General features: G+C 42.1%; 1 protein-coding gene across 1 annotated transcript in view; it reads right to left on the bottom strand.

Moving 5' to 3' along the window:
- The window catches only part of aldh1a3 (aldehyde dehydrogenase 1 family, member A3), a 147,282-nt gene that overhangs the window by 23,017 nt on the left and 97,255 nt on the right, over positions 1-27,010 (bottom strand). Inside the window, exons 7-11 of the mRNA XM_043677665.2 lie at positions 22,676-22,789; positions 18,722-18,824; positions 14,986-15,170; positions 7,409-7,573; positions 7,170-7,327 (exon numbers count right to left, since the gene is read on the bottom strand). Coding sequence (XP_043533600.2) covers positions 7,170-7,327; positions 7,409-7,573; positions 14,986-15,170; positions 18,722-18,824; positions 22,676-22,789 — 725 coding nt within the window. The remainder of the gene's footprint in view (positions 1-7,169; positions 7,328-7,408; positions 7,574-14,985; positions 15,171-18,721; positions 18,825-22,675; positions 22,790-27,010) is intronic.

Here is a 27,010-nt window from a genome sequence, read left to right as displayed (position 1 = left end):
GCCATGTGCTGGCAAATAGATCTAGATTAATTTAGGATATCTGGTCAGCGTGGACGAGTTGGACTGAAGAGTCTGTTTCCGAATTGGACATCTCTGTGACTCTATGACTCTGAGAAAAGGAATTCCATCTCACCTCGATCTTAAATGAGAGACCTCTTTTTAATTTGTGCCCCTTAGTTCCATACATCTGTATAAGGGGAAATATTCAATGTCTCCCCTAACAAATATATTCGGAATAATTTATGTTTCAACAAATTCACCTCTCATCCTTCTAAACTCCAAAAAGTATTGATTCAACCTGCTTAAACTTTCCTCATAAGCTAACCCCTTCATCCCAGGAATCACCGAGTACCTTCTCTAATTTGTCACCAATACAAGATCACCTCTCTTTATGTAAGGAGATGAAAATTATACACAGTACTCCTGCATTCTCATGAGTGCTCTGTACTGGTGTAGCTAGACTTCTCTGTTTTTATACTCCATCAGCCCAACCCTTGCAATAAAGACCAACATTCCATTTGCATTCTGACATATTATATGTACTGACATGCTTTTTTTGTAATTTATGTCCAAAGATATTGATGTAGATCCTCTGTATTGCAGCATTCTGCAGTCTCATTTCTTTTATATAATATTCATTTTTTGTTCAAGAAGGGGAGTAGAGACGACCCTGGTAATTATAGACCAGTGAGCCTTTCTTTGGTTGCGGGTCAAGAATTGGGAAAGATTATAAGAGATAGATTTATAATCATCTTGAAAGGAATAAGTTGATTAAGGATAGTCAACATGGTTTTTTGAAGGGTAGGTAGTGCCTCACAAACCTTACTGAGTTCTTTGAAAAGGTGACCAAACAGGTGGATGAGGGTAAAGCCATTGATGTGGTGTATATGAATTTCAGTAAGACATTTGATAATGTTCTCCATGGTAGGCTACTGCACAAAATACGGAGGCATGAGATTGAGGGCGATATAGCGGTTTGGACCAGAAATTGGCTAGCTGAAAGAAGACAGAGGGTGGTGGTTGATGGGAAATGGTCACCCTGGAGTTCAGTTACTAGTGGTGTACCGCAAGGATCTGTTTTGGGTCCACTGCTATTTGTCATTTTTATAAATGACCTAGGTGAGGGCGTAGAAGGGTGGGTTAGTAAATATGTGGATGACACTAAGGTCAGTGGAGTTGTGGATAGTGCTGAAGGATGTTGCAGGTTACAGAGGGACTTAGGTAAGCTGCAGAGCTGTGCTGAGAGGTGGCAAGTGGAGCTTAATGTGGAAATGTGTGAGGTGATTCATTTTGGAAGGAGCAACAGGAATGCAGAGTACTGGGCTAATGGTAAGATTCTTGGTAGTGTAGATGAGCAGAGAGATTGCAGTGTACATGTACATAGATCCCAGAAAGTTGCCACCAGGTTGATAGGGTTGTTAAGAAGGCATACGGTGAAGGGGAATCAAAATCTAACAGGTATGCCTTGCTGAGCTCTGAACCATAACTTGGGTGAAGTGGTGCTTTTACCCTCCCCATCCCAGCTGTTTTGGAGAACATCAGTAGTTTTTACTTAGTAGAATCGCTACTAAGGGATTGTGTTCAGGGAAGATGACTAAAGGCAAAGGGCCACCGCATAGAATCGCAGCAAGCAGGGCATTCCCTTACAGTAACAGACACACCCGCAGCCACAGCATCAGCCTCCACTGAAACCCCGCTGCACTTAGCTGCTCAGCAACGTCTGGCTTCAGAATTCATGAAACTTCGAGAAAAGATCGAAGCATCGATGGAAGCAAACCACGCCAGGCTGGAAACAATCTTGGCCATGCTGCAGAAGCATGAGCAGGAGTTGCAGAGTCTCGGGAAGCGCATGGAGGAGGTCGTGTGGTGGACCGCAATGTCAGAAACCGCAGCCGAATCCTCGAACAGACGGATCCAGGCCCTGGAGAAGCAGGTCGGGAGCAGGTCGACAACCTCGAAAATCGAGATCAAAGGAAAAAACGTCCAGGTGATTGGGTTGCCTGAACAAGAAGAAAGTGAGCAGCCAGTCAATTTTTTCAAATAATGGCTGCCGCACCTTTTGGGCTGGAAGGCCAAGGTGGACTGGGTGTAGATCGACAGAGTTTACCAGGTTGCAGTGTGCAGGCCTGGTTCAGGCCAGCACCCTCGCCCGGTCCAAGTGCAATTGCAGTCCTATAGGGACAAGCTAAAGGTATTAGAAACTTCCAGATCATTGGGGAAGGATCCACAGGCCCTGATTTGTAAGGGATTCAAGATTATGTTTTTGTCAAGACTTTTCTGCGGCTGTGATCCACAAGAGGAAGACCTTTGATGAAGTAAAGAAGAGATTGAGGGTTCTGGATATTCAATACTCCACAAGGTACCCAGCGGTGCTTCGTTTTAGTCACGAAGGGTCCGTGCATGTGTTTGACTCATCAGAAAAAGCAAAGAACTCTTTGGACACTTTGAAATAGACTGAATGGTCGAAGTAACATGAATAATAATGGTTCTTTTTTCTTTCCTTTTATTTTATCCTTTCTTTTTCCTTATTCTTTCTTTTTATAACTATATTCTGGAAAGTTGTTGAATTTTTTTCCAGTGATAATTGAGGTTAATGTATGGGGGGGTTGTGTGAAATGCAAATTTTAATTTCTTTGTTCATAATATTTGTATCTTTTATCCTTCGCCTGGGTGTTGGGTGCAGCTCCAGCCAGAAGGAGCTATGGAGGTGTATGTGGATAGTGCGCCCTATTGGCAGGGGGGAGAGTCTTCCATCAACTGATTTTTGTATGTTGTAATTGGTTTAGTTTATTGGTTTATTGTAGATGTAGTTTTGGATTAAAATTGGCTAGCTGAAATGAAGACAGAGGATGGTGGTTGGTGGGAAATGTTCATCCAGGAGTTCAGTTAGTAGTGGGGTACCGCAAGGATCTGTTTTGGGTCCACTGCTGTTCATTCTTATAAACGACCTGGATGATGGTGTAGAAGGATGGCTTAGTAAATTTACGGATGACATTAAAATCGATACAGTTGTGGATAGTGCCAAAGGATGTTGTACTGGCGATTCACTTTGGAAGGAGCAACAGGAATGTAGAGTACTGGGCGAATGGCAAGATTCCTGCAGTGCAGATGAGCAGAGAGATCTTAGTATCCATTAACATAGATCCCTCAAAGTTGCCACCCAAGTTGATAGGGCTGTTAAAAAGGCATAAGGTGTGTTGGCTTTTATTAGTAGAGGGATCGAGTTTTGGAACCATGAGGTCATGCTGCAGTTGTATAAAACTCAGGTGCGGCCGCACTTGGAGTTTGTGTGCAGAACTATATTGCGTTCTGGTCACCACATTATAGGAAATATGTGGAAGCTTTGGAAAGGGTTAAGAGGAGATTTACTAGGATGTTGCCTGGTATGGTGGGAAGGTCGTATGGGGAAAGGCTGAGGGACTTGAGGCTGTTTTCATTCAAGAGAAGAAGGTTGAGAGGTGACTTAATTGAAACATATAAGATAATCAGAGGATCAGATCGGGTGGATAGTGAGAGCCTTTTTCCTAAGATAGTGATGGCTAGCAGAAGGGAGCATAGCTTCAAATTGAGGGGTGATAGATGTAGGACAGTTGTCAGAGATGGTGTTTCTACTCAGAGAGTAGTAGGGGGGTGGAATGCACTGCCTGCAACAGTTGTAGATTCGCCAACTTTAAGGGCATTTAAATGGTCATTGGATAAACATATGGGCGAGAATGGAAAATTGGAGGTTAGATGGGCTTCAGATTGGTTTCACAGGGTGGTGCAACATTGAGGGCCTGTAGGCGCTGTAATGTTCTCTGTTCTATGTTCTATGTTCATCCTGACAAAAATGAACAACCTCACAGTTTCCTATATCATAGTTGATTTGCCAGATTTTTTCCTGACTTGCTTAACCTATCCATATTTCTTTGCAGACATTTTGTATACAGCACAAAACTTGCTTTCCTACTGACCATCTGCAAAGTTTGCTACAATTCAGTTGGTACCTTCCCCTAGGTCATTAATAGATAGCTTGTGAATAATTGAGGCCCCAGCATCAATCCCTGCTGCACTCCACTAGTTACAGCTACCAACCTAAAAACAATCATTTTTCCTCCGTGACTCCCTCGTCAGGCCCACAACCCCCACCAACCCAACCTCCACTCCCCGCACCTTCCCCTGCAACCGCAAGAAATGCAAAACTTGCGCCCACACCTCCCCCCTTACTTCCCTCCAAGGCCCCAAGGGATCTTTCCATATCCGCCACATATTCACCTGCACCTCCTCAAACATCATTTACTGCATCCGCTGCACCCGGTGTGGCCTCCTCTATATTGGGGAGACAGGCCGCCTACTTGCGGAACGTTTCAGAGAACACCTCTGGGACACCCGGACCAACCAACCCAACCACCCCGTGACTCAACACTTCAACTCCCCCTCCCAGTCCACCAAGGACATGCAGGTCCTTGGACTCCTCCATCGCCAGACCATAGCAACACGATGGTTGGAGGAAGAGCGCCTCATCTTCCGCCTAGGAACCCTCCAACCACAAGGGATGAACTCAGATTTCTCCAGTTTCCTCATTTCCCCTCCCCCCACCTTGTCTCAGTCCCAACCCTCGAACTCAGCACCACCTTCCTAACCTGCAATCTTCTTCCTGACTTCTCCGCCCCCACCCCCACTCCAGCCTATCACCCTCACCTTATCACCCTCACCTTAACCTCCTTCCACTTATCGCATTTCCAATGCCTCTCCCCCAAGTCCCTCCTCCCTACCTTTTATCTTAGCCTGCTTGGCACACTTTCCTCATTTCTGAAGGAGTCTCATGCCCAAAACGTCGATTCTCCTGCTCCTTGGATGCTGCCTGACCTGCTGCGCTTTTCCAGCAACACATTTTCAGCTCTGATTAATCCAAAGACCCAGGTAATGTTCTGGGGACCTGGGATCAAATCCTGCCATGGCATTTATTGAATTTGAATTCAATAAATATCTGGAATTAAGAGTCTAAAGATAACTATGAAACCATTGTCGATTGTTGGAAAAAATCCATCTGGTTCACTAATGTCCTTCAGGGAAGGAAATTTGCTATCCTTATCTGGTCTGGCCTAGATGTGGCTTCAGACCAGCAGTGATGTGCTTGACACTTAATTCCCCTCTGGGCAATTAGGAATTAGATTAGATTAGACTCCCTACAGTGTGGAAACAGGCCTTTCGGCCCAACAAGTCCACACTGACCCTCCAAAGAGTAACCCACCTCCCCTCTGACTAATGCACCTAACACTATGCGCAATGTAGCATGGCCAATTCACCTGATCTGCACATCTTTGGACTGTGGGAGGAAACCGGAGCACCTGGAGGAAGCCCACGCAGACACGGGGAGAATGTGCAAACTCCACACAGACAGTCGCCCAAGGCTGAAATCGAACCTGGGACCCTGGCGCTGTGTGGCAGCAGTGCTAACCACTGAGCCACCGTGCCACCCCCGTGGGTTATAAAAGGTAGCCTAGCCAGTAATGCCAACATCTCATGAGTATATAGAAACCAATCCTCTCACCTTGCTGACATATCAGTGCTAATATCATATCCTCTTCTCTTGCCTCGAGGGAAACCCAGTAAGAAAATATTAGTTGGAAATTAATGTGTACAGTAACCTTTTGTATGTCACTTTATTGAATGGCTTTTGAAATCCAAATACAATAATCAATTGGTTCCCCTTAATCCATTCTAAATGTTACATTCTCAGGGAACTTTTTTAAAATTCATTTGTGCGATGTGGGTGTTGCTGGCTGGGCCAGCACTTTTTGCCCATCCTGAGATACCCTTGAGAAGGTGATGGTGAGCTGTCTTCTTAAACTGCTGCAGTCCACCTGCTGTGGGTTGACCCATAATGCCATTAGGGAGGGAATTCCAGAATGTTGACCCAGGGACAGTGAAGGAGTACACACTGCTGCTACTGAGGATTGGTGGTTGAAGGAGCATCCATGCTCGTGGGTGTAGTGTCAACCAATCAAGCTACCACTACTGAATATGTCAAACATGGTTTCAAAACCATGGACAGGAGCAAGTGAAAGCTCCACCTTAGAATAACTCATTGAGCCTTACATAAACAGAAAGAGGCTATTTGGACCATCATACCTGGCTGATCTATCCAGTTAGTTTCACTTCCTCCGCTCTTCCCGATAACCCTTGAAATTTCCCTTTTTTCAAGTATTGATGCTATTCCCTTTTGGACGTTATGATTTATATCTGCTTCACCACCTTCTTAAATTGTGTATTTTCAAATACAGCAACTCACTGTGTAATCATTCTCCTCATCTCATTTCTAGTCTCCTGTTATCAATCTTCCTGTCAATGGAAACAATTGCGCTACTCCAGGAAAACCCTCAATTTTACACTTTTCTGTTACAGTACCTCTTATTCTTACTCTGTCCAAGCATCATGTTTAATGTCAAACTAAGGAACGTGGCCCTGAGAATGCAGGAAACTCACTCTCAACTCCCACTGAACTAGAGTTCTCCTGAATAACCCATTGATGATAGTCACTGGTGGTCTCCTATCTTCGAGCCAGTTCTGTATCCAAATGGCTAGTTCTTTCTGTATTCCATCTGATCTAACCTTGCTAACCAGTCTACCTTGCCAAACATCTTAATGATGAAGTCCATATAGATCACTTCCATCACTCTGCCTTCTTTGTTACTTCTTTGTTACTTCTTCAAAGAAACTCCTAGGCCAACATTGCCTATCCCTAACTGCCTCACCGAGTGGCTTGCTAGGCCATTCCAGAAGACATTTAAGAGCAAACCACATCCTGTGGGTCTGGAATCATGTGCAAGTCACACCAGGTAAGGATGGCTTCCCTCAGGATGCCTTCCTTAAAGGACAGCGATTAAAACAATTGGTGGCTGGTTTAAAGTCACAAGTGAAAATAGCTTTATATTTAAATTGCAGATTTCATTAATTCACTTTAAATTCCTAGGATATCTGGTCGGCATGGATAAGTTGGACCGAAGGGTCTGTTTCCATGCTGTGCATCTCTATGACTCTATAAATCTAATTGCAGCTGCCAGAACATCAGCCTGGACCTTTGGATTGCTCATCTAGAAAGACCAGGGTGCCACTCTATCTGCTGCATCAAACTGAAACAAGATGCTGAAAATTGATATTTCAGATAAAATGTGTTTTGTTTTTACCAGACGGTTCCAGACTGAAGGGCAGAGGCGACAGTCAATGCTTTGTTGATGTTCCTGGTGAACACTCCTGCTGTCAGTCCAAATTCACTGTTGTTGGCTCTTCTAATGACCTCCTCGGTGTTTTTAAACTTCAGTATCACTTGCACTGGACCAAAAATCTGTGAAATATGAGAGATTTAGGTGACATCTATTTAATTGCCAAGTTGATATTGTCAGTTACTACTCTGAAATGACGGTACCTCCTCCTTTGCAATGCGCATGTTGTCTGTCACCTCTGAGAACACTGTCGGCTGAATGTAATGACCTACATCTCCAATGGCACAGCCACCAGCGACCAGCTTGGCTCCTTCTTTCTTGCCACTCTCTATTAGTTCCATGATTTTGTCAAAGTGAACTTGGTCTATCTATGTTGAGAGAAATGAGAGAAGTGGTGAGAGATGTTAACTTGACAGTAGACTTGCACAAGCAGGCCTCATCTAGTTTTATGCTGGCAACTGCAGCTTTAACCACAGCTTATCAGGAGTGTTCCACTTAATTATATCTGTCAGAAAGGGAGGGAATACCAAGTGAGGAGATGTATCTCATATTCATACACTGACTGTCCAACATGATGGAACAGCCCCCAGCCACGACAGGTGTCATTCCTTCATACCTGATCTGAAGGTTCAGAGAGCCTGCTGAAAGGTTTAAGTGGTTGAAAATCTGATCTACTGTAGCTCCCTTAACTTTTCAGTAGGTCTGTCTCCTTCTATGGTCCCACTTAGCTATGGATATGATTCATTGGAAACATGTCAAAGGAAGCTCCATCTTATTCAGCAATCAAACATATAACACGTAGACTACTTGTATCACAACAATGCTTCAAGTAATTACAATGTTCCAGTTAAGATATCAGAATCTGAGCACAAAGCTGTATCTTATTGTTGGTTTCAGCCTCTTGCCCTAGGCAGCTTCATCTGGAGACATGACTTCACTCCCAGCCCCCTATTGAGTTTCGTGGATAGTACAAAACCTTTCACAAGCAGGAACTTTCAGGGTGTGGTCACATATTACCAGCTACTTTCCATTGCCATCACTCTGTGTTGGGTGCCCACAGTATTATTGAGAAGCTCAGTATGCGCTAACTTGTTTCAGGAGTTAAAATAATTGCCAATTAATTTATTCATTGCTACCTGCAGTAGAATATTGCAAACTTATTTTGTTTATTGAGAATCACAGAATTCTCTTATGAAGGGTTTTACTTTTTAATTTACTCTCACCTCATGTTAAATGGGAATTAAATGCTTTGTCCTCCAAAGTTGCAAAAGCTGCTATATTTACTCAGTGTGTTTTATGTGTTACAATATTGAACAGAGTTAAAGAACAGGGGGCCCATGCAGTCTTTTGGGCTCTGCTGACACCTCAGCTAATTATATGGGCATATGATTGAAAAATGTACAGCTAATTATATGAGCATATGATTGAAAAAGTATAAAAATGATAAATTCTGATCCCTGTATGTACATGTTTACATATGTATGGCATGACCAACTGTACAGACCATCAAATTATTTTATGAATAAAGTATATTTTTGAAATAAAAAACAAGAGTTAACAATAAGCAAATATCTGCAATAATGTTACTGAGTCACCCATTGGTCATTCTACACAGACATTGTATGTGTCATTGTGGCATTGAGAAGTGGGAACAACCGTTTGGATTTTCAGTGGGATGAAGGAGACAGACAGGACAGAGTAGGCTTTCTGTCTCTCTTGTGCTGATGCCTGAGAGCTCAAGTGAAATCTCAGAGCTTCCATTTTAAAAAATACTGTATATCTTATATAACAATGTCACCATTCCCCTCAGCTTTGACAACTCTTCTCCTCTGTCAAAGAGCTGACCATTGTAATCGGATGTTTATTCTATTTCCTTTTCAGTTTTATTCTTAAATGGTAATAACATTATTCCATGATCTGAATAAATCTTGGTGAGATTACAGTGATGTTCCTTTGCCTCCTATTGCTCGGTGGGTTCTGGAGCAGCAGCAGCATCTTCAGAGGCAATGTGTCTACATATTTGGCTGGCCTGTGAAGCCTAGAGCACTTATACATGGAGTGAGCCCCTTGTCATTGCATGTCATGGGCCAGTGTAGCCCAGAGCAGGTCTCTGGCAGTGGTATGGCATGGGCTACGAAACTCAGAGCTGGACTTCAGTGGTGCATGGCATGGCTGGGGGATGCCTGTAGCAGGACTCTGGTGGCTGCATGGTGTGGGCTGGTGAAGCCCAGAGTGTGATTGTAGCAATGGAGAAGGAAAAGTTGGACTCTCTTTAAGTTATCTTTCTTTATTTTATTTTTAAGTTACTGTAAACTTTAAGGGCACTCAAATGGTCATTGGATGAAAATGGAATTGTGTAGGTTAGATGGGCTTCAGATTGGTTCCACAGGTTGGCGCAAAATCGAGGGCCGAAGGGCCTGTACTGCGCTGTAATGTTCTATGTTTCAATGGCAACTATGCGTGGTGATGGTGCACACTTTTCACTGTATTGAAGATTGAATACATGTGACTATAGATGATTTTATAATTTTTAGTTGCTCACATTCCCAAATCAGTCCGCACTCTACTTGTGCTCAAATCATATTTTAAAGTCCATCACAAAAACTAAACTTTGCAGATGGTGGAAATCCAAAACAAACAGAACATATTGGAAATACACAGCAGCTTGTGCAGCACCTGTGGGGAAAAATGTTCAATGTCATGACGAGCTAGGAGACAGTCAAGCAAAATGAACTGTTTTCGTTGACAAAAGGCTTAAGAACAGAGAATGAAGTGTTAAGGTGATTGACCAAACAAAAATAAAGGTGATATGTAGAAACAGTTGTGGAATATACTGCCTGAGAGGCTGGTGGAGATAGGTTCACTTGAGTTTTCAAAAGGAAATTGGGAAAAAAACTTGAAGAGAAAATACTTGCAAGGCTCAAGAAAGGGTGGGGTACAATCGTTGATCTGTTCTTGGTATCTATCAGAATCTTAAAGCTTGGTCAAGGTCTGCTCAGGTCTAGTGTCTAGTCAGTCTCTGCTTTACTTTGTGTTTCTATTTCCTGGGATCCCTACTTGTATCAATATATATTAATGAGCTGGATTTTGGTGTGCAAGAGACCATTTCAAAATTTGCAGATGACATGAAACTTGGAAGAATTGTAAACTGTAAGGAGGACAATGTAGAACTCTAAAATAATATAAACAAGTTGGTGAAGTGGCCAGATCGATGGCAGATAGCAGAGAAATGTGACTGTTGCATTTTGCTTGGAAGAGCGTTGAAACACAACATAAAATAGGGGGTATAAATCTAAAAGGGGTACAGGAGCAGAGGGACTTGGATGTATATCTGCACAGATCATTGAAAGTGTTAGGATGGGTAGAGAGAGCAGTAAGTAAAGCATACAATATTCTCGGCTTTATTAATGGGGGCATAGGGTACAAGTGCAAGAACATGATGTTGAACTTGTATAAGACACTTGTTAGATCTCAGTTGGAGTATCGTATACAATTGTGGATATACCACATTATAGTAAAGAAGTGAATGCATTGCAGAGAATGCAGAAGTGATTTACAGGAATGGTTCCAGAAATGAAAAGTTTCACTTATGGAGATAGATTGAGGGAGTTGGGGCTGTTCTACTTGGAGAAAGGAAGACTAAGCAGAGAATTATAGAGGTTTTCAAAATAACGACTGTGTTGGATAGAGTAGATAGAGAGAAACTATATTTTAAAAGGAAAAGAAGAATGAGAGTAAATAGATCTAAAATAATTTGCAAAAGGCGCACATGTGATGGAAGACAAATCTTGTTTTACACAGTGAGTAGTTAGAGAATAGAATGTGCTGCCTTGAAGTGTGGTGGCAGCAGATTCAGTTCAGTTGAAACTCTGAAGAAGGTATTAAATGATTATTTGTAGAGTTTTCTCAAAGTGAAAGATAAATGCCATATTCACAAGGACTGTGCAGTGGTCATTTTATTGATACTGGCATGGGCAGACGAATCTGCAGCTGTCAGATTGGTAAGGATGAGGTCAAGCATGTTTCTCCCTCTTGGTGCTTCCTTCACTACCTGCCACAGACCCAGTCCAGCAGGATATCCCTTAGGATCCAAGCAGCTTGATCAGTACTGCTGCTGGTGAGCCACTCTTGGTAGTAGACATTGATATCTCCCACCCAGAGTACATTTTGCACCCTGAAGGAACATATATTCACCAGCAGGGAGAGGACAGTCCATGGTAATTAGCAGGATGTTTGCTTGCCAGATTTAACCTAATGCCATGAGACTTCACAGTATCCAGAGTAATGTTAAGGACTCCCAGAGTACTCTTTCTTGATACACTTTAACCACATCTCCTGGGTCTGTCCTGCCAGTGGGACAGGACAGGTGTCTGGGACATTGTCTGAAAGATATGACTCTGGGAGTATGACTATGTCAGGCTATTGCTTGACTAGTCAGTGAGATAGCTCTCCCCATTTTGGCACTAGCCTCCAGATGTAAGGAGGACTTTAAATGTTTCTGCCACTGTCTATTCCTTTGCCAAGGTCAATGCCAGGTGGCCAGTCCAGTTTCATTTCTTGCTTGAGATTTTGTAGCAATTGATACAACTGAGTTGCTCGCTAGGCCATTTGAGAGGACTCTTAAGAGTCACCTACATTGCTATGGATATGGAGTCAGATGTAGCCCAGACCAGGCTCAGAGGTATGGAGACTCTTCACTGCACCACAAAACTTATTTTTTAATTCCTGGTAAGAAGCAGATTGTTCCCAGAAAGAGAATAAATTATCCCATGTAAGTAAATCAATACCAAGGTGAGAGGGGAGGGTGCCCTAAAAGACATTAGTAAACCACATGGGCTTTTACAACAATAAGCAATGGTTTCATAATCATCAGTATATTCTTAATTCCAGATATTTTACTGAATTCAAATGCCACCATTTGCAAGGACCAAATTTGAACCCAGGTCCCCAGAGCATTAGCTAAGTCCAGTGATAATACCACTAAGCCATTGCCTCCCCTGTACATTTTATTGACAGAGTGTGGATGAGGCAATAAACATTGAGATTGATTTAAGCTAATGCTCATACATGGAGGAAAAAATAGAGCATTATGGGCGCAGGGTACTCAAAGGTCCTTGGAGGTATGAACACAAATATTGACCCACTGGGTCATATAGCCTGTTTCTAATATGCTGAGGATTATAGCTGAGACTGGCTCAATTTAATCCAAACCTATAAACTTGGAGTACAGTTCAACCCAGTGACAGGGAACTATCACCAATAGCCTGTAAAAGGATTGAACATTTTTTAATACATACTGTTTCCATTTATTTCACAGGCCCCTCCCACTAATGTTATGTGTAACTTTTGTCATTATTTAATCCACACCTGTAGTAAGAATGCATTTACTAATTGTTAGGATTTATTTCCTTTGCGTGAAGTTCATATCAGAAATTTCGATGAATGACAGCTGATCCAAAGAAAACATCCCACACAGTAACATTCCATTAGTAACACAATGCTAGACAAATAGATCTATTGTGTTGTGTTAGCAATGACACACACTATAATCTTAATTTAATAATATCTAAAAGATGTCAGCATGATCTTGTTGTTTCATAATGAACTCAAACAAGTTTGTGATGATGTAAAGATCTTGATTTGGCAGAAGAGGCAGATAAGAAGTCAGATAATTGTGGAATGAGTGAATTTTCTCATCAAATGATTAATTACCCATCTTTGAAGGCTGTCGTACTTATGATGGTTTTTGTGTTTCATCATTCACACATGGCTTAACCTTGTAATTTCCGAGGACAATACACACCTCTCCGCTCGGAAAGCAGGATGTCCCTACAGCCTGGGATTGGGAGTTAGACCACTGAGGTTACATTTTGCCAAATCTTTGATCCAAATATATTTAAAATCTGAATGACTAATCACCTCCCACACCCTCCGAATGTGGGTACAGTAGACCCCCGCCCCTCACCTTGAGATTTATTTCCCCATCGTGGGCTAATTTATTCTCCTTCTGGGAACAATCCACCTCATGCCTGGCATTTAAAAGGAAGAGGTCTTGTGCTGCAGTGGGGAATGACCCTATCTCTGAGTCTGACGCTTTGGATTCAAGTCCCACTCCAGGCTATATTTTTAATGCAGCCGACAGATTAAATATCAAATGGTAAATCTTTTCAGCACACACCAATGGCAGGCAGAAAGAGCGGCAGAAATTCCTGGTCAGCCAAGTGCTGGAACGTTAACTGATTAGATTCCCTCCAGTGTGGAAACAGGCCATTTAGCCCAACAAGTCCACACCGACCCTCCGGAGAGTAACCCACCCAGACCCATTCCCCGACGTTTACCTCTGACAAATGCACCTAACACTGCGGGCAATTTAGCATGGCCAATTCACCTGACCTGCACATCTTTGGGCTATAGGAGGAAACTGGAGCACCCGGAGGAAACCCACACTGACACGGGGAGAATGTGCAAACCACACAGACAGTCACTGCGGCAGGAATTGAACCCTGGTCCCTAGCGATGTGAGACAGCAGTGTTAACCACTAAGCCACCATGCCACAATTTGAATTTGTACCATCGACATTCCAAGAATGCTAACTACAACATGCATGTAAAAGTGTAAGTTGCCACAGTAACTTGGACACCCTGATTGAGCTGTAACATAAGCGGCCTGTGATTGATCTAGCTCTCCCCAACATCTAATCACAATTTACCCCTTCCTCTGCTCCCAAACGGGTTACCAGGATTTGAACTGTTAAATACATTTAATTAAAAGAACTATGTTGGAAAAGTGTAAAATGGACTCAGTATCTTCAGCTTGAAACTAAAGATGTCGATGTGCCAGTGTTGGACTGGGGTAGACAAGTTCAGAAATCACACAACACCAGGTTATAGTCCAACAGGCTTATTTGAAATCACCAGCTTTCAAAGCACTTCCCCTTTGTCAAGTAAAGTGCAGCAAAGCATGCAGGTACAGAATTTATAGGCAGAGAGATCAATAGGCAGAGAGATTAAAAGATCATACAAATGGTGTGAATGGAATCTCGATAAACTGAATGATAAGTCTCTGCAGGTGATCAAAAGTGTCAGATGGTGTGGTAAACCTGACACTTTTGATCACCTGCAGAAACTTATCATTCAGCTTTTTGACATTCTATTCACACCTCAAAAAGACCTGTTAGACTATAACCAGGTGTTGTGTGACTTCTGACCTTGAAAAATAAAAAAGGAAGCAACCTGAGGATGTCTCGCAGTGCTTTACAGCCAATGAGGTACGTCTGAAATATAGCCGTTTTCCAGTGTACGAAATCCAGCAGCAAATTTATGCACTGGAAACTCCTAGAAGCAGCAATGTGATTTCATTTTCATGATATCATTGAAAGATGAATTTGGTCGGACGTTACAGACAGCTCCCCTGCTCTACCATGGCACCTTTGCCATTCAGCTGAAACAGCTGCCAAGCTCACCTTCTCATCTGAAAGATGGCACCTTTTACAGTGCAATACTCCTTCATTGTGTCAGTTCAGATTTTTCATGCTCAATTTTCTCAACTTAAACCCACAACCTCCACCTCAAAGGCAACACGCTACCAATTGACCCACAGCCAACACTTCAGTGTAGAATAAGAAATAAAACCACATGGGCAGACACAAAAAAAACCCCATAGAATTAACCAGCACCCAAAATGTAAATCCTTCCTTCAGGTTTCCCATGAAGGTTTATGTCGATGATCTAATCATTTTGTCCTAAAATGTCTTTTCAAATGCTGCTGATTTTATCTTACCTGAGGTCCTTGTTCAGTTTGTGGATCGAAAGGATTACCCACCACTCGCTTTTTGACCCACTCCACACTGCGGCGAATGAACTCCTCGTAAATTGGTTCCTCAACAAAAACCCGAGCAGCAGCAGTGCAGCACTGGCCTTGGTTAAAGAAAGCTCCTTGTGAGGCACAGTCAACTGCCAGGGTCACTGGGCAAAAGAGAAACAGTCTGCTTAGCAATATCCCCTGTTAGTGTTTGACTTGAAAACACCAAGACCAACAATTTCCTCAGACTTCTCCTCTTGTGTTGATGAAAGTGCGATGGAAATGCTGTTTCCATGTAACTCCAGCACAGTTATAAAGGCACAGCACCAGCAGCTCTGAGAAAATTTCCAGTTCAGAGAGGTGTTTCACACTGACAAATATCAATTATTCTTCAGGCTTCTCCTTTCATGCACAGCTTTGACCCTTAGTCTTTTGGTTCAAACACTAATGGGGTAGGACCCCATTTTGTAATCTCTCACTCATGAATATGACCTTCTCAGTTATGATACAGCCTTAAGCTTTCTATTCCATTATTCATAGGGATATAGATTTAGAACCATGTTTAGGCCATTCAGCAAGGTCTTGTGGTGTTAAATCCATTTTCCTGTTTGCAACCCCCTCTTCAAATACCTTTAACCACCTTGTTCAATAAGGCACCTATTTAACTCAGTCAATGATCCAGCTTTCACTGATTTCTGGGGAAGAAAACTGTTTGAATTAACAGCCCTCAGAGTAAAACATTCTGCTTGTCTCCCTCTCAAGACAAAACATTTTCCTAGCACCAACCCTGTCCAATCCCTGCAGAATTTTACATATTTCAATAGTTCACATCTCATTCTTAAATGCAATCAGTATAAATGTGTCAACTCTTGGCCAGAAAGCAGATTCAGGCTCTGCCATTGTTCAGTTTTGGGTTTCTTACTTTAGGAAGGATATGGTGATAGAGAAGGATGGAAATACTGAAATAATCTCAGGCTGACAGGCTTTAGGGATGAGAAGAAACCAAGGAAACAAGATCCTCAATGTGGAGCAGAGTTGTAACAACTAGTGGGCGGCACGGTGGCACAGTGGTTAGCACTGCTGCCTCACAGCGCCTGAGACCCGGGTTCAATTCCCGCCTCAGGCGACTGACTGTGTGGAGTTTGCACGTTCTCCCCGTGTCTGCGTGGGTTTCCTCCGGGTGCTCCGGTTTCCTCCCACAGTCCAAAAAGATGTGCAGGGTCAGGTGAATTGGCCATGCTAAATTGCCCGTAGTGTTAGGTAAGGGGTAAATGTAGGGGTATGGGTGGGTTTCGCTTCGGCGGGTCGGTGTGGACTTGTTGGGCCGAAGGGCCTGTTTCTACACTGTAATCTAATCTAATCTAATCAAAAAAAAAGGTTCTAACAAGGGGATTCAATGTATATAAAGTGATTTGATGAGAGAGGGCAGGAAAATTATTGGCATCGGTTAGTGAGTCAATGATTTAGGATTATCGTCAAAAATAAATGGAGGAAGTGGCATGAAAAATCAGAGGATCCAAGCATGAAGTACATGGCCAGAAACAATGGAAGTAGAATCAATAGCAAATTGTATTTAGAAATACAGAGAGAGAGGAGGAGATTGGGATTGAGAGGATTGTTTTATTAGATTAGATTACATTACAGTGTGGAAACAGGCCCTTTGGCCCAACAAGTCCACACTGATCCTCCAAAGAGAAACCCACCCTGACCCACTCCCCTACATTTACCCCTTCACCTAACACTACGGGCAATTTAGCATGGCCAATTCACCTAACCTGCACATTTTTGGACTGTGGGAGGAAACCGGAGCACCCGGAGGAAACCCACGCAGACACGAAGAGAATGTGCAAACTCCACACAGACAGTTGTCTGAGGCGGGAATTGAACCCGAGTCTAACCATTGTGCCACTGTGTCACCCACATTTGTTTCAGACAATCCACCCTAACCTGCACACCCCTGAACACGATGGATAATTTAGCATGGCCAATTCACCCTAACCTGCACATCCCTGAACACTATGGGTAATTTAGCACGGCCAATCCACCCTAACCTGCACATCCCTGAACACTATGGGTAATTTAGCACGGCCAATTCACCCTAACCTGCACATCCCTGAACACTATGGGTAATTTAGCACGGCCAATCCACCCTAACCTGCACATCCCTGAACACTATGGGTAATTTAGCACGGCCAATCCACCCTAACCCTATTACACTGGTACAGAATCAGAAACACCATAGTTCTCATTGTAATCTTAAATGGGTTTCAAATACAAAACATCCCACGTTTAAAATCATATAATTTGAAAGAAAAATGAGAAAACAAGTTGCCAGAATGTTACAAAGATTGAACAAGACCAGCCAGCAACTGACAGAAACACTATAGCAACAACAGTTACGTAAAATACTATCCTGGTCCAACTAGAACCCTGAATGGAATCTTCTACCATTAAATTATCAGAGTGAGTTCAGCTCAGTTCTAAGGCTAGGTTCTGCACTGACTGTAAGGATGCCTGCCCGGGCTTCCCATGGGGGTGTGGGCACAGGGGGGCATCTTTGATTGGGAAATGTCACCAGTATTCCCTAATCGCCCTGAACCTGAACATTTTGTTGATTACTCATTGCTTCTGGGTGTGCAATTTCTGCAAATGGTCACTATCCTGATGTGGGAAGAAATTGTTGATCCAATAGTTCTCAGAACTCCCTCCCACTTTGAAGCCTGCTCAGTGGCATTGGGAAAAGTCTGAAATGGTTGCAGCACAAAAGGAGATCATTCAAGCATGCCAATTCTCTGTTAGTCCCCAATCCCTTGCCTTTTCACTTGGATCTAAACCATTCAAGATATTGAAAAAGAAAAGGTTTTCTTTCTATTGTTGTGGTTTTTTATGTCAGTGGAGTCAGTGTTCCAGGCTTTCACCCATGAGAACAGCTTCTTTGCCTATGCTACTGAGGAGAAAGTGAGGGCTGCAGATGCTGGAGATCAGAGCTGAAAATGTGTTGCTGGAAAAGCGCAGCAGGTCAGGCAGCATCCAAGGAACAGGAGAATCAACGTTTCGGGCATAAGCCCTTCCTGAAGAAGGGCTTATGCCCGAAACGTCGATTCTCCTGCTCCTTGGATGCTGCCTGACCTGCTGTGCTTTTCCAGCAACACATTTTCAGCTATGCTACTGAGCCCCATCATTGAACATCTCAATCAAATCTATCCTAATCTTCTCTACAGAAATCCAGCCTAGCTTCCCTATCTACCTACATAACTAAAGATCTCACTGATTCTAAGTAAAGATAATCTTCTAAAGAATGATTTTTAATTTTGGGCGGCACAGTGGTTAGCACTGCTACCTCACAGCGCCAGAGACCCAGGTTCAATTCCTGCCTCAGGCAACTGACTGTGTGGAGTTTGCGCATTCTCCCCGTGTTTGCGTGGGTTTCCTCCAGGTGCACCGGTTTCCTTCCACAGTCCAAAAATGTGCAGGTCAGGTGAATTGGCCATGTTCAATTGCCCATAGTGTTAGGTGAAGTGGTAAATGTAGGGGAATGAGTCTGGGTGGGTTGTGCTTCGGCAGGTCAGTGTGGACTGTTTCCACACTGTAAGTAATCTAAACTAATCTAAATTTATCTGGATGTACACAATTCTGAGGGGGAGAACGTTTTCCTCTGTAACATCTCTAAAATTCAGAAAGATGTAGTTGTAAAGCTAAAAAGAGTTGTTCTTACAGTCAGAGTCAGCAAACACAATGCAAGGATTCTTCCCACCAAGCTCTAGGGTGACTCTCTTCAGGTTACTCTTCGAGGCAGCTTCAGTTATTGACTTTCCAACCTGTCAACACAGCAGCACAGACGGATTCAGAGAATGATTCAGAGAACTCAATTCTGACTCAATGTATCAACTTATCAGATTTGAAAGTGAGTAATATTTATACTGACTTTCAAATGCATTTTTCCCCAGTTAATCCAAAGAATTAATGAGACAAAATGTGACACTGTATTGCATTATTATTCTCTCTGTATATCGTCCAGCACACAGTGCCTTGCCCAAATAAATCGTCTAATTGGAACAAAAGGACTTAGAATTTGATCTGGACTTAAAATTTCCCCACCAGTAGGTTTTGGGGATGAGAGTTGGGGGATGCTTGTTAAATTTAATACATGGGCTGCCTGCCATCTGCCCATCTGTCTCTTCACCCACCCAATTTTTAACGCAGACAATCTAGTAGCTTGTGTAACTCAGCCACAATAAGTAATTCAGAAAAAATATAGCAGATGGAATTTAGTGTGGAGAAGTAAGGAGTTATCCATCAGAGTTTGAGAAAAAGAAACTATGATGTCATCTTAGAGGTTAAAACGTTGGAGGACCAGAGAACTATAGTTGCGGGTGAGGTGCCAGATGACTGAAGGTTGGCTAATGTGGTGCCACTGTTTAAGAAAGGTGGTAAGGACAAGCCAGGGAACTATAGACCAATGAGCCTGACCTCGGTGGTGGGCAAGTTGTTGGAGCGAATCCTGAGGGACAGGATGTACATGTATTTGGAAAGACAAGGACTGATTAGAGATAGTCAACACGGCTTTGTGCATGGGAAATCATGTCTCAAAACTTGATTGAGTTTTTTGAAGAAGTAACAAAGAAGATTGATGAGGGCAGAGCAGTAGATGTGATCTATATGGACTTCAGTAAGGCGTTCGACAAGATTCCCCACGGGAGACGGGTTAGCAAGGTTAGATCTCATGGAATACAGGGAAACTAGCCATTTGGATACAGAACTGGCTCAAAGGTAGAAGACAGAGGGTGGTGGTGGAGGGTTGTTTTTCAGACTGGAGGCCTGTGACCAGTGGAATGCCACAAGGATCGGTGCTGGGTCCAATACTTTTCGTCATTTATATAAATGATTTGGATGAGACCTAAGGGGTATTAGTTAGTAAGTTTGCAGATGACACTAAAATTGGAGGTGTAGTGGACAGTGAAGAAGGTTACCTCAGATCACAATGGGAGCTTGATCAGATGGGCCAATGGACTGAGAAGTGGCAGATGGAATTTAATTTAGATAAATATGAGGTGCTGCATTTTGAGAGAGCAAATCTTAGCAGGACTTATACACTTAATGGTAAGGTCCTAGGGAGTGTTGCTGAACAAAGACCTCCTTGAAAGTGGAGTCGCAGGTAGATTAGATAGTGAAGAAGGTGTTTGGTATGTTTTGCCTTATTGGTGAGAGTATTGAGTACAAGAGTTGGGAGGTCATGTTGTGGCTGTACAGGACATTAGTTAGGCCACTGTTGGAATATTGCGTGCAATTCTGGTCTCCTACCTATTGGAAAGATGTTGTGAAACTTGAAAGGATTCAGAAAAGATTTATAAAGACGTTACCAGGGTTGGAGGATTTGCGCTATAGGGAGAGGTTGAGTATGCTAGGGCTGTTTTCCCTGGAGCTTCGGAGGCTGAGGGGTAACCTCATAGTGGTTTATAAAATCATGAGGGGCATGGACAGGATAAATAGGTAAGGTCCATTCCCTGGGGTTGGGGGAGTCCAGAACTACAAGCCATAGGTTTAGGGTGAGAGGGGAAAGATATAAAAGAGACTTAAAGGACAACCTTTTCACACAGAGGGTGATACATGTATGGAATGAGCCGCCAGAGCATATGGTGAAGGATGGTACAATTGCAACATTAAAAAGGCAGGTGGATGGGTATGTGAACAGGAAGGGTTTGGAGGGATATGTGCTGGGTGTTGGTATGTAGGACTAGATTGGGTTGGGATATCTGGTCAGCATTGACAAGTTGGACCAAAGGGTCTGTTTCTGTGTTGTACATCTCTATGACTCTATGACTCTCTAAACAGAAACCATCAAAAGCATGTGGATATGCATAAAGTAATTGCACACAGGGAAGATCTGTGATCATTGGGAATGAGTGTAATGTAGATTCTCCAGGTCTATATCAGGGTTCAAGAAATCAAATTATGAGGGAAGCTTTGTATGAACTTTGCTTGTATATTCTTGGGTAGAAATTGAGTGGAGATCTAATAAAGGGGTTGAAAATGAAAATCCAGATTGTAGGTACCGTTTGGAGAAACTATTCTCCTGTGGAGAAATCTCAAATTAATTTAGTTTAAAATTAGAGCCAGGCTATTTAGTAATTATATCAATGGCTTGGATGAATCTAAACATCATGACGTAGACAGAGAACGCAGGGGACTGACACCTTGAACATATTGTCTAGCTAACGCCCATTGTTACAGCTAACCTGAGAATGCAACTTTTAACAAAACGTTTTGTGATTTACACATGAAAGAAGTGAAACTATCGTGGTATTCAAACAGATGAAAGACTCAACAGACAATCAAGGTATTTTTCAATGTATAATTTCAGTTACATCACACTGTAAATTTTTGCTATAAATTCAGTGCCTTAGAACTGTGTCCTCCACTATCACCTGATGAAGGAGCGGTGCTCCGAAAGCTCATGTGCTTCCAATTAAACCTGTTGGATTATAACCTGGTGTTGTGTGATTTTTAACTTTTAAATTTTCAAGGCAGTGATCCTTAGGTTTTCAGGGTTAAGAATAACAAGAAATGTGGAACAAAAGCAATTAACTGATTTAAAGTTCTAATTTAGCTAGGATCTAACTAAATGATAGAACAGGTTTAAGTTTTTCTTTTTATTTACTGGTTATGAGTGTTATTGGTAAGGCCAGTTGCCCTTGAGAGAGCCAATGGTCCTCTCCTAAATCCCTATGTTGGGTTTTGCTAAGATCATTTAGTATTTTAGAGATTGCCCCCATTGGGGTCACTGAAGTTCCTTCATGCTTTTGTTGCTGAGATCATTGGTTCCTGAATGAGCCATGATTTTTGGCTGGTTTCTTTTTCTCTGCAAGAGTTTTCATGCCTGATGTGTTATGTCAACGTGTTTGTTTTAGAGCCAACCTTGGCTACAGGACAACACACCATTAAGGACTGGATCTCAGCCTAAAATCTGAGACAAAGATTTTCCACATTGGGCTCAATCAACAATCCAGGTACAACTTCACTCAAAATTACTCTAAAAGTTCATTTTTTTCCTCAAGTTTCTGCTCAAACTAATTAGGACATTGCTGTACATAAATCTTGAATCAACCTGCAGTGTTGAATAACATTTTAAAAAGTTATTTAATTTTAAAATGCTCTGCATTACAATTTACTAATTTCATTAGTGCTTGCACATCAGTTTCTAAGCAAATTAAATATGTTTTAATATTTAAAAACTTTTAAAAGCAGCGTTGCTAGTCTCAGTCTGGTCATTACATTTTGGAAGAGGTTTGTAATCAGGGCCATGTTTATCAAATAGCAGAAAAGATCACAGAAACTCGATTCGTGTTGAATGTAATTTGCATTTGAAATTCCTCGATAATATCTGTTGGTTTTCTGATTTGACTGAACTGAAAGAAACTGTGAAATTGTTTGGAAATTCCAGGCCTGGTTGCTTGTCTTCCTGGTAACAGAATGCCCCACAGTTAAATCATATCTGATGATGCCACTCTCTGAGTGAGGTAAGCACTTGTCGTGTGTGCCTCTCTTCTTATGCTATCTGGAAATGTGAGAACTTGTACCTCTTTTGATTTATAGCATTTCTTTCCAGAAAAAAGTATTCTTTTTGTACGTCTCAAATCATTCTCAGGATTTTAAAGCAATAGTTTCCTACCTCAGTTGAACCAGTGAATGCAACTTTATCAATGTCCTTGTGACACGCAATTGCTGCCCCAGCAGTGGGTCCATATCCTGGGACAATATTCACCACACCTGGGGGGAAAGGGACCTATAATTCACAAAATATTATTTACATGTTAGCAACTCGAAATGTTCAGCTGTCTTCAGTCTCAAGTTTGTGCCGCGCACAATTACAAGTGAGCAAATTTCTTTCACAGAGCATTCCCATCTGAAGTTAGCGTTCCAGCTGGATATGATTTTCCAACCCACATTCCAGGAGGAAGCTTCTCCACCATTAGAATGGTGTTAGGGTATTCACCAATAATACTAAGTAAATGTCTGTATCAGAGCAGAACATGCATTTGGGAATTTTATCGAACTACCTGCACTTGGCAGGAATTGAGCAGCTATAAAAACACTGGAGAGGTCTGTCATCATTCAGGACAGAGCTATTTGTCTGATGTCCTAATTTCTGTTAAACTCATTATCCACAGACACCAGGGGCTTCTTGGAACCTCATGGGCATCAGAGACAGCAAGGGCACTATAGCTGGACCCCACAGCTGGGCATTATGGCAGCAATATGTAGAATGTATATAGAATTACTTCCATTTCTTCCCAATGTTCATATCTTGCTCAATGGCATGTCCACAAGGAGGGTTACTAATTTTTATAGATGCACCATAGAAAGCATCCCATCCGGATGCATCACAGCCTGGTATAGCAACTGTTCTTCCCAAGACAGCAAGAAACTACGGAGTCGTGAACACTGCCCAGTCCATCACACAAACCAGATCTCAGGCTGAGGAAGATGTGGTGGAGGGTGTAGGGGGCATTTTTAAAACTATCAGCCTCAGTCAAAAGATCTCAATTAGAGCACATGAGGGGTTTTTAAAAGCCCATTATAGAAAAGACATTAAATCCACGGAGAATATACGACGTAGATTCACCAGGATGATGTAGGGCTGGGAAACAGTAACATAAGGAGAGACTTGAAATACTCTTCCATCTTTTGACTCCATCTGTACTACCCGTTCCCTTGGGAAAGCAACCAACGTAATCAAGGACCTCTCCCACCCCAATTATACTCTCTTTCACCCTCTTCCACCGGGCAGAAGATATAAAAGGTTGAATGTATGTATGAATAGATTCAAGAACACTTCTTCCCCACTGTTATCAGACTTGTGAATGGACTTCTCAAATGTTAATTCTGAACTCTCTCTCTGTACCTTCTGTATTCTACACGGTGTTCTGCTACCCTGACGCACTTTGTATGGTACAATCCGCCTGTTTAGCATGCAAAACAACATATTTCACTGTACCTCAGTACATGTGGCAACAATTAATCAATCAATCAATGGTAATGTCATAGAAAGTCCACTCTCTCCAGGGTTTGCTCCAAATCATGCCATATTGAACTGGAGATGTTTTCCTGTTTCTTTACCATAATTAGGTCCAAATCTTGTAACTCCTAATCTAATAGCATTGTTGGAGTTCCATAAATAAATGGATAACAGTGATTCAAGAAACCAGTTTAAGCATTGTCTCCAGGTAATTGGAGATTAACAATAAATGCTTCGTACCAATGGCCAACATCAGAAGGACAAACTACAACCACTGCAGGGATTACCATCGTACCATCAGCATTAGCTGATAAAATTGGTGATAATTATGAGCATTATAAAAACGACAACTGAGGGCACTCATGTAGTGTCCCAACCTCTGGACCATGAGGCCCTGCTTCAAGTCCTATCTATTCCAGCAGTGTGCAAAAACACCTCTGAACAGGTTAATTAGAAAAAAAGGTAAGAACATCAACTGGTGGAACTATTAAAATTTATAGCATAAAAGGAGGCTGTCCAGCCTACTGTGTTTGTGCTAACCCTTTGCAACAGCAATCCCATTCCCCTTTGCTAACTTCGTGACTTTCACTTATTTGAATATTTGCTCAATTTTTCATAAAAATGCAATGATTTCTGCCTGCATGACTTATTGTGATCAATCACTAAATGCTTCAAAACTGTTTAAACATTGTTCTTGCTTTCTGTGTGATAGTTTTAAAAATGCCCCCTACACCCTCATCACATCTTCCTCAGCCTTAAAAGAAACAATCCCAGTATCTCAAGTCTCTCCTCATGTTACTGTTTCCCAGCCCCACCTCATCCTGGTGAATTTACATCAGATATTCTCCCTGGATTTAAAGTTCTTTCTATAATGGGCTATTTAAAACCCCTCATGTGCTCTAACTGAGATCTTTTGATGTGTATATGCATTTTTATCTACCAGAGAACAACACAACATGAGCTCTTATGTATTTTTCCATTGAGTGAACAGGAAACAAAGGCACTAAGTATCAAAGTTAAAGCTGAAAGATTTTTTAAAAATAATTTACTTCAGAGACAGAAACAGAAAATGCTGCACATATTACTGTGAATATAAACCCTGTAGAAATTGAGAATCACTGCAGCAAAGTTACTGAGTAAGAGGACAATGCAAAATGGTCATTATAATTCATTATCAGATGCAACTAGCCACTGGACAGTCATCACCTTGACTGTGTGTCCATTACAAAATGGTGGCAGCATGGGTTCATGGGAGTGAGAGCACGCTGGGTGGTGGCCGTGATGGCAAAATCAGGGATACTCAGGAACTCACCTCCACCCACCGAGAATGTGCAATGTGCCAGTCAATTGGTACTTTCAACACTAACATTAATCCATTCTTATTAAGTAAGGATATTATCTGTTGAAACCCAAGGCTGGTAAGCAGTGTTAAGGTACAGATCAGCAATCATCTAATTGAAGAAGGAACTAAATGGCCTCCTGTTTCCATATCCCTTTCTACTATTCACCTTGCCTTCTTAAATGAATCCATCTTGCCTAGCCTGGCCAGAGTAAATGTTTGGAAACACCTCACAAACTCTAATTTCCTGCAGCTCTTTACAACTCCGATACTAGTAAATGGTGTGAGAGAACACATTAGTTCCCCTCTGCGTTATTTATCAAACCACCAAACTGTTTCCTCAGTATTTCTCTAATTGATGGCATCTTGTTATTATTGAGGTCATGAGCCCATTGAAATAAGGCATACATCTTCACTGATTTCCTTGAATAGAGCAGGAAAGCCACAGAGTCTCCTGACAAGAAGCATCATGACAACGCCCTGAGAATTTGGCACTGACATACAGGATCCTTTGTGGTGTGTCAGTGAGGGAGTGGAAGCCCTTTCTATTTTGGAAATTCAATGCATTCTGTTTTTTATTCCAACAGGTTTGCTAATCCCTCTTCCATTTGCTGGTCTGAAATCTTAAATTTGCCCCATGCCTGGATTCATTTGTTTAATCTTTTCCTGCTCTCCACTATTTACTCTCAATTCAAGAATCTCATTTCCCTTCAGTATAACCTCCTTCATGTTTCAGTAGTCAACATAATTCACCATGATTGTCAACATTCATTCCTACAACATCCTGTACACATTGACTTTGCTCTCACGCTCACCTACTTCCACATCTCCTCTACTGTGTGGCCCGTCAAACAATCCCAGGTTGCCAATCCTCGAAACTTTATACTTTCAATCTGGTGCTGAAGTCCTCTTGAGGATTTAATATCTATTTCAATTTATGTCATTGGTTTGAAGATGGATCATAACATTTTGATTCATGTGCCTGATGGTATCCTTCCCTCTGTCATTAAGGACACAACATATACAAAAAAACGGACAGATAACCAGAGCTGACCTACAAAGAATGAAACCGGAAAGCAACAACACCCCCAAATTCTATGGATTACCTAAAGTGCACAAACAGACATCCCACTCAGATCCATAGTATCACTACCAGGGACACCATCATACAAACTGGCCAAAGAACTACAACAGAAACTGAAACACCTGGTCAGCGGATCCAAACACTCTATACAATCAACACAGGAATTCTTGGACATCATCAGAAACATACACATAGACAAAGAAGAAACCATGATATCATTTGACGTGATGGCACTGTTCACTTTGATTGACAAAACCTTAGCCAGAGAAACAATAGCCAACCTACTGGACATACAGAACAGAAAACAGGACGCTGAACCTATCAACAAAGACGGCATACTTAAACTACTGGACTTGTGCCTCACACCACACTTCACATTCAACAACCAGATATACGAACAAATCAACGGAACACCCATGGGCTCACCAATCTCTGGACTCATAGCAGAGGCAGTTATGCAAAGGTTAGAACAAACAGTCTTACCACAAATTCAACCCAAACTCTGGGTCAGATATGTCGATGACACGTTTGTAATCATTAAAAACACGGAAATAGAAAAACACAC

Source organism: Chiloscyllium plagiosum, unplaced genomic scaffold, assembly GCF_037043375.1.
Source record: "Chiloscyllium plagiosum isolate Xiang-an unplaced genomic scaffold, Cpla_swu_hap1 HiC_scaffold_39, whole genome shotgun sequence".
Classification (NCBI taxonomy): domain Eukaryota; kingdom Metazoa; phylum Chordata; class Chondrichthyes; order Orectolobiformes; family Hemiscylliidae; genus Chiloscyllium; species Chiloscyllium plagiosum.
The sequence above is the reverse complement of the archived record's forward strand: the minus strand, read 5'-3'. Positions and strand labels throughout refer to the sequence as shown.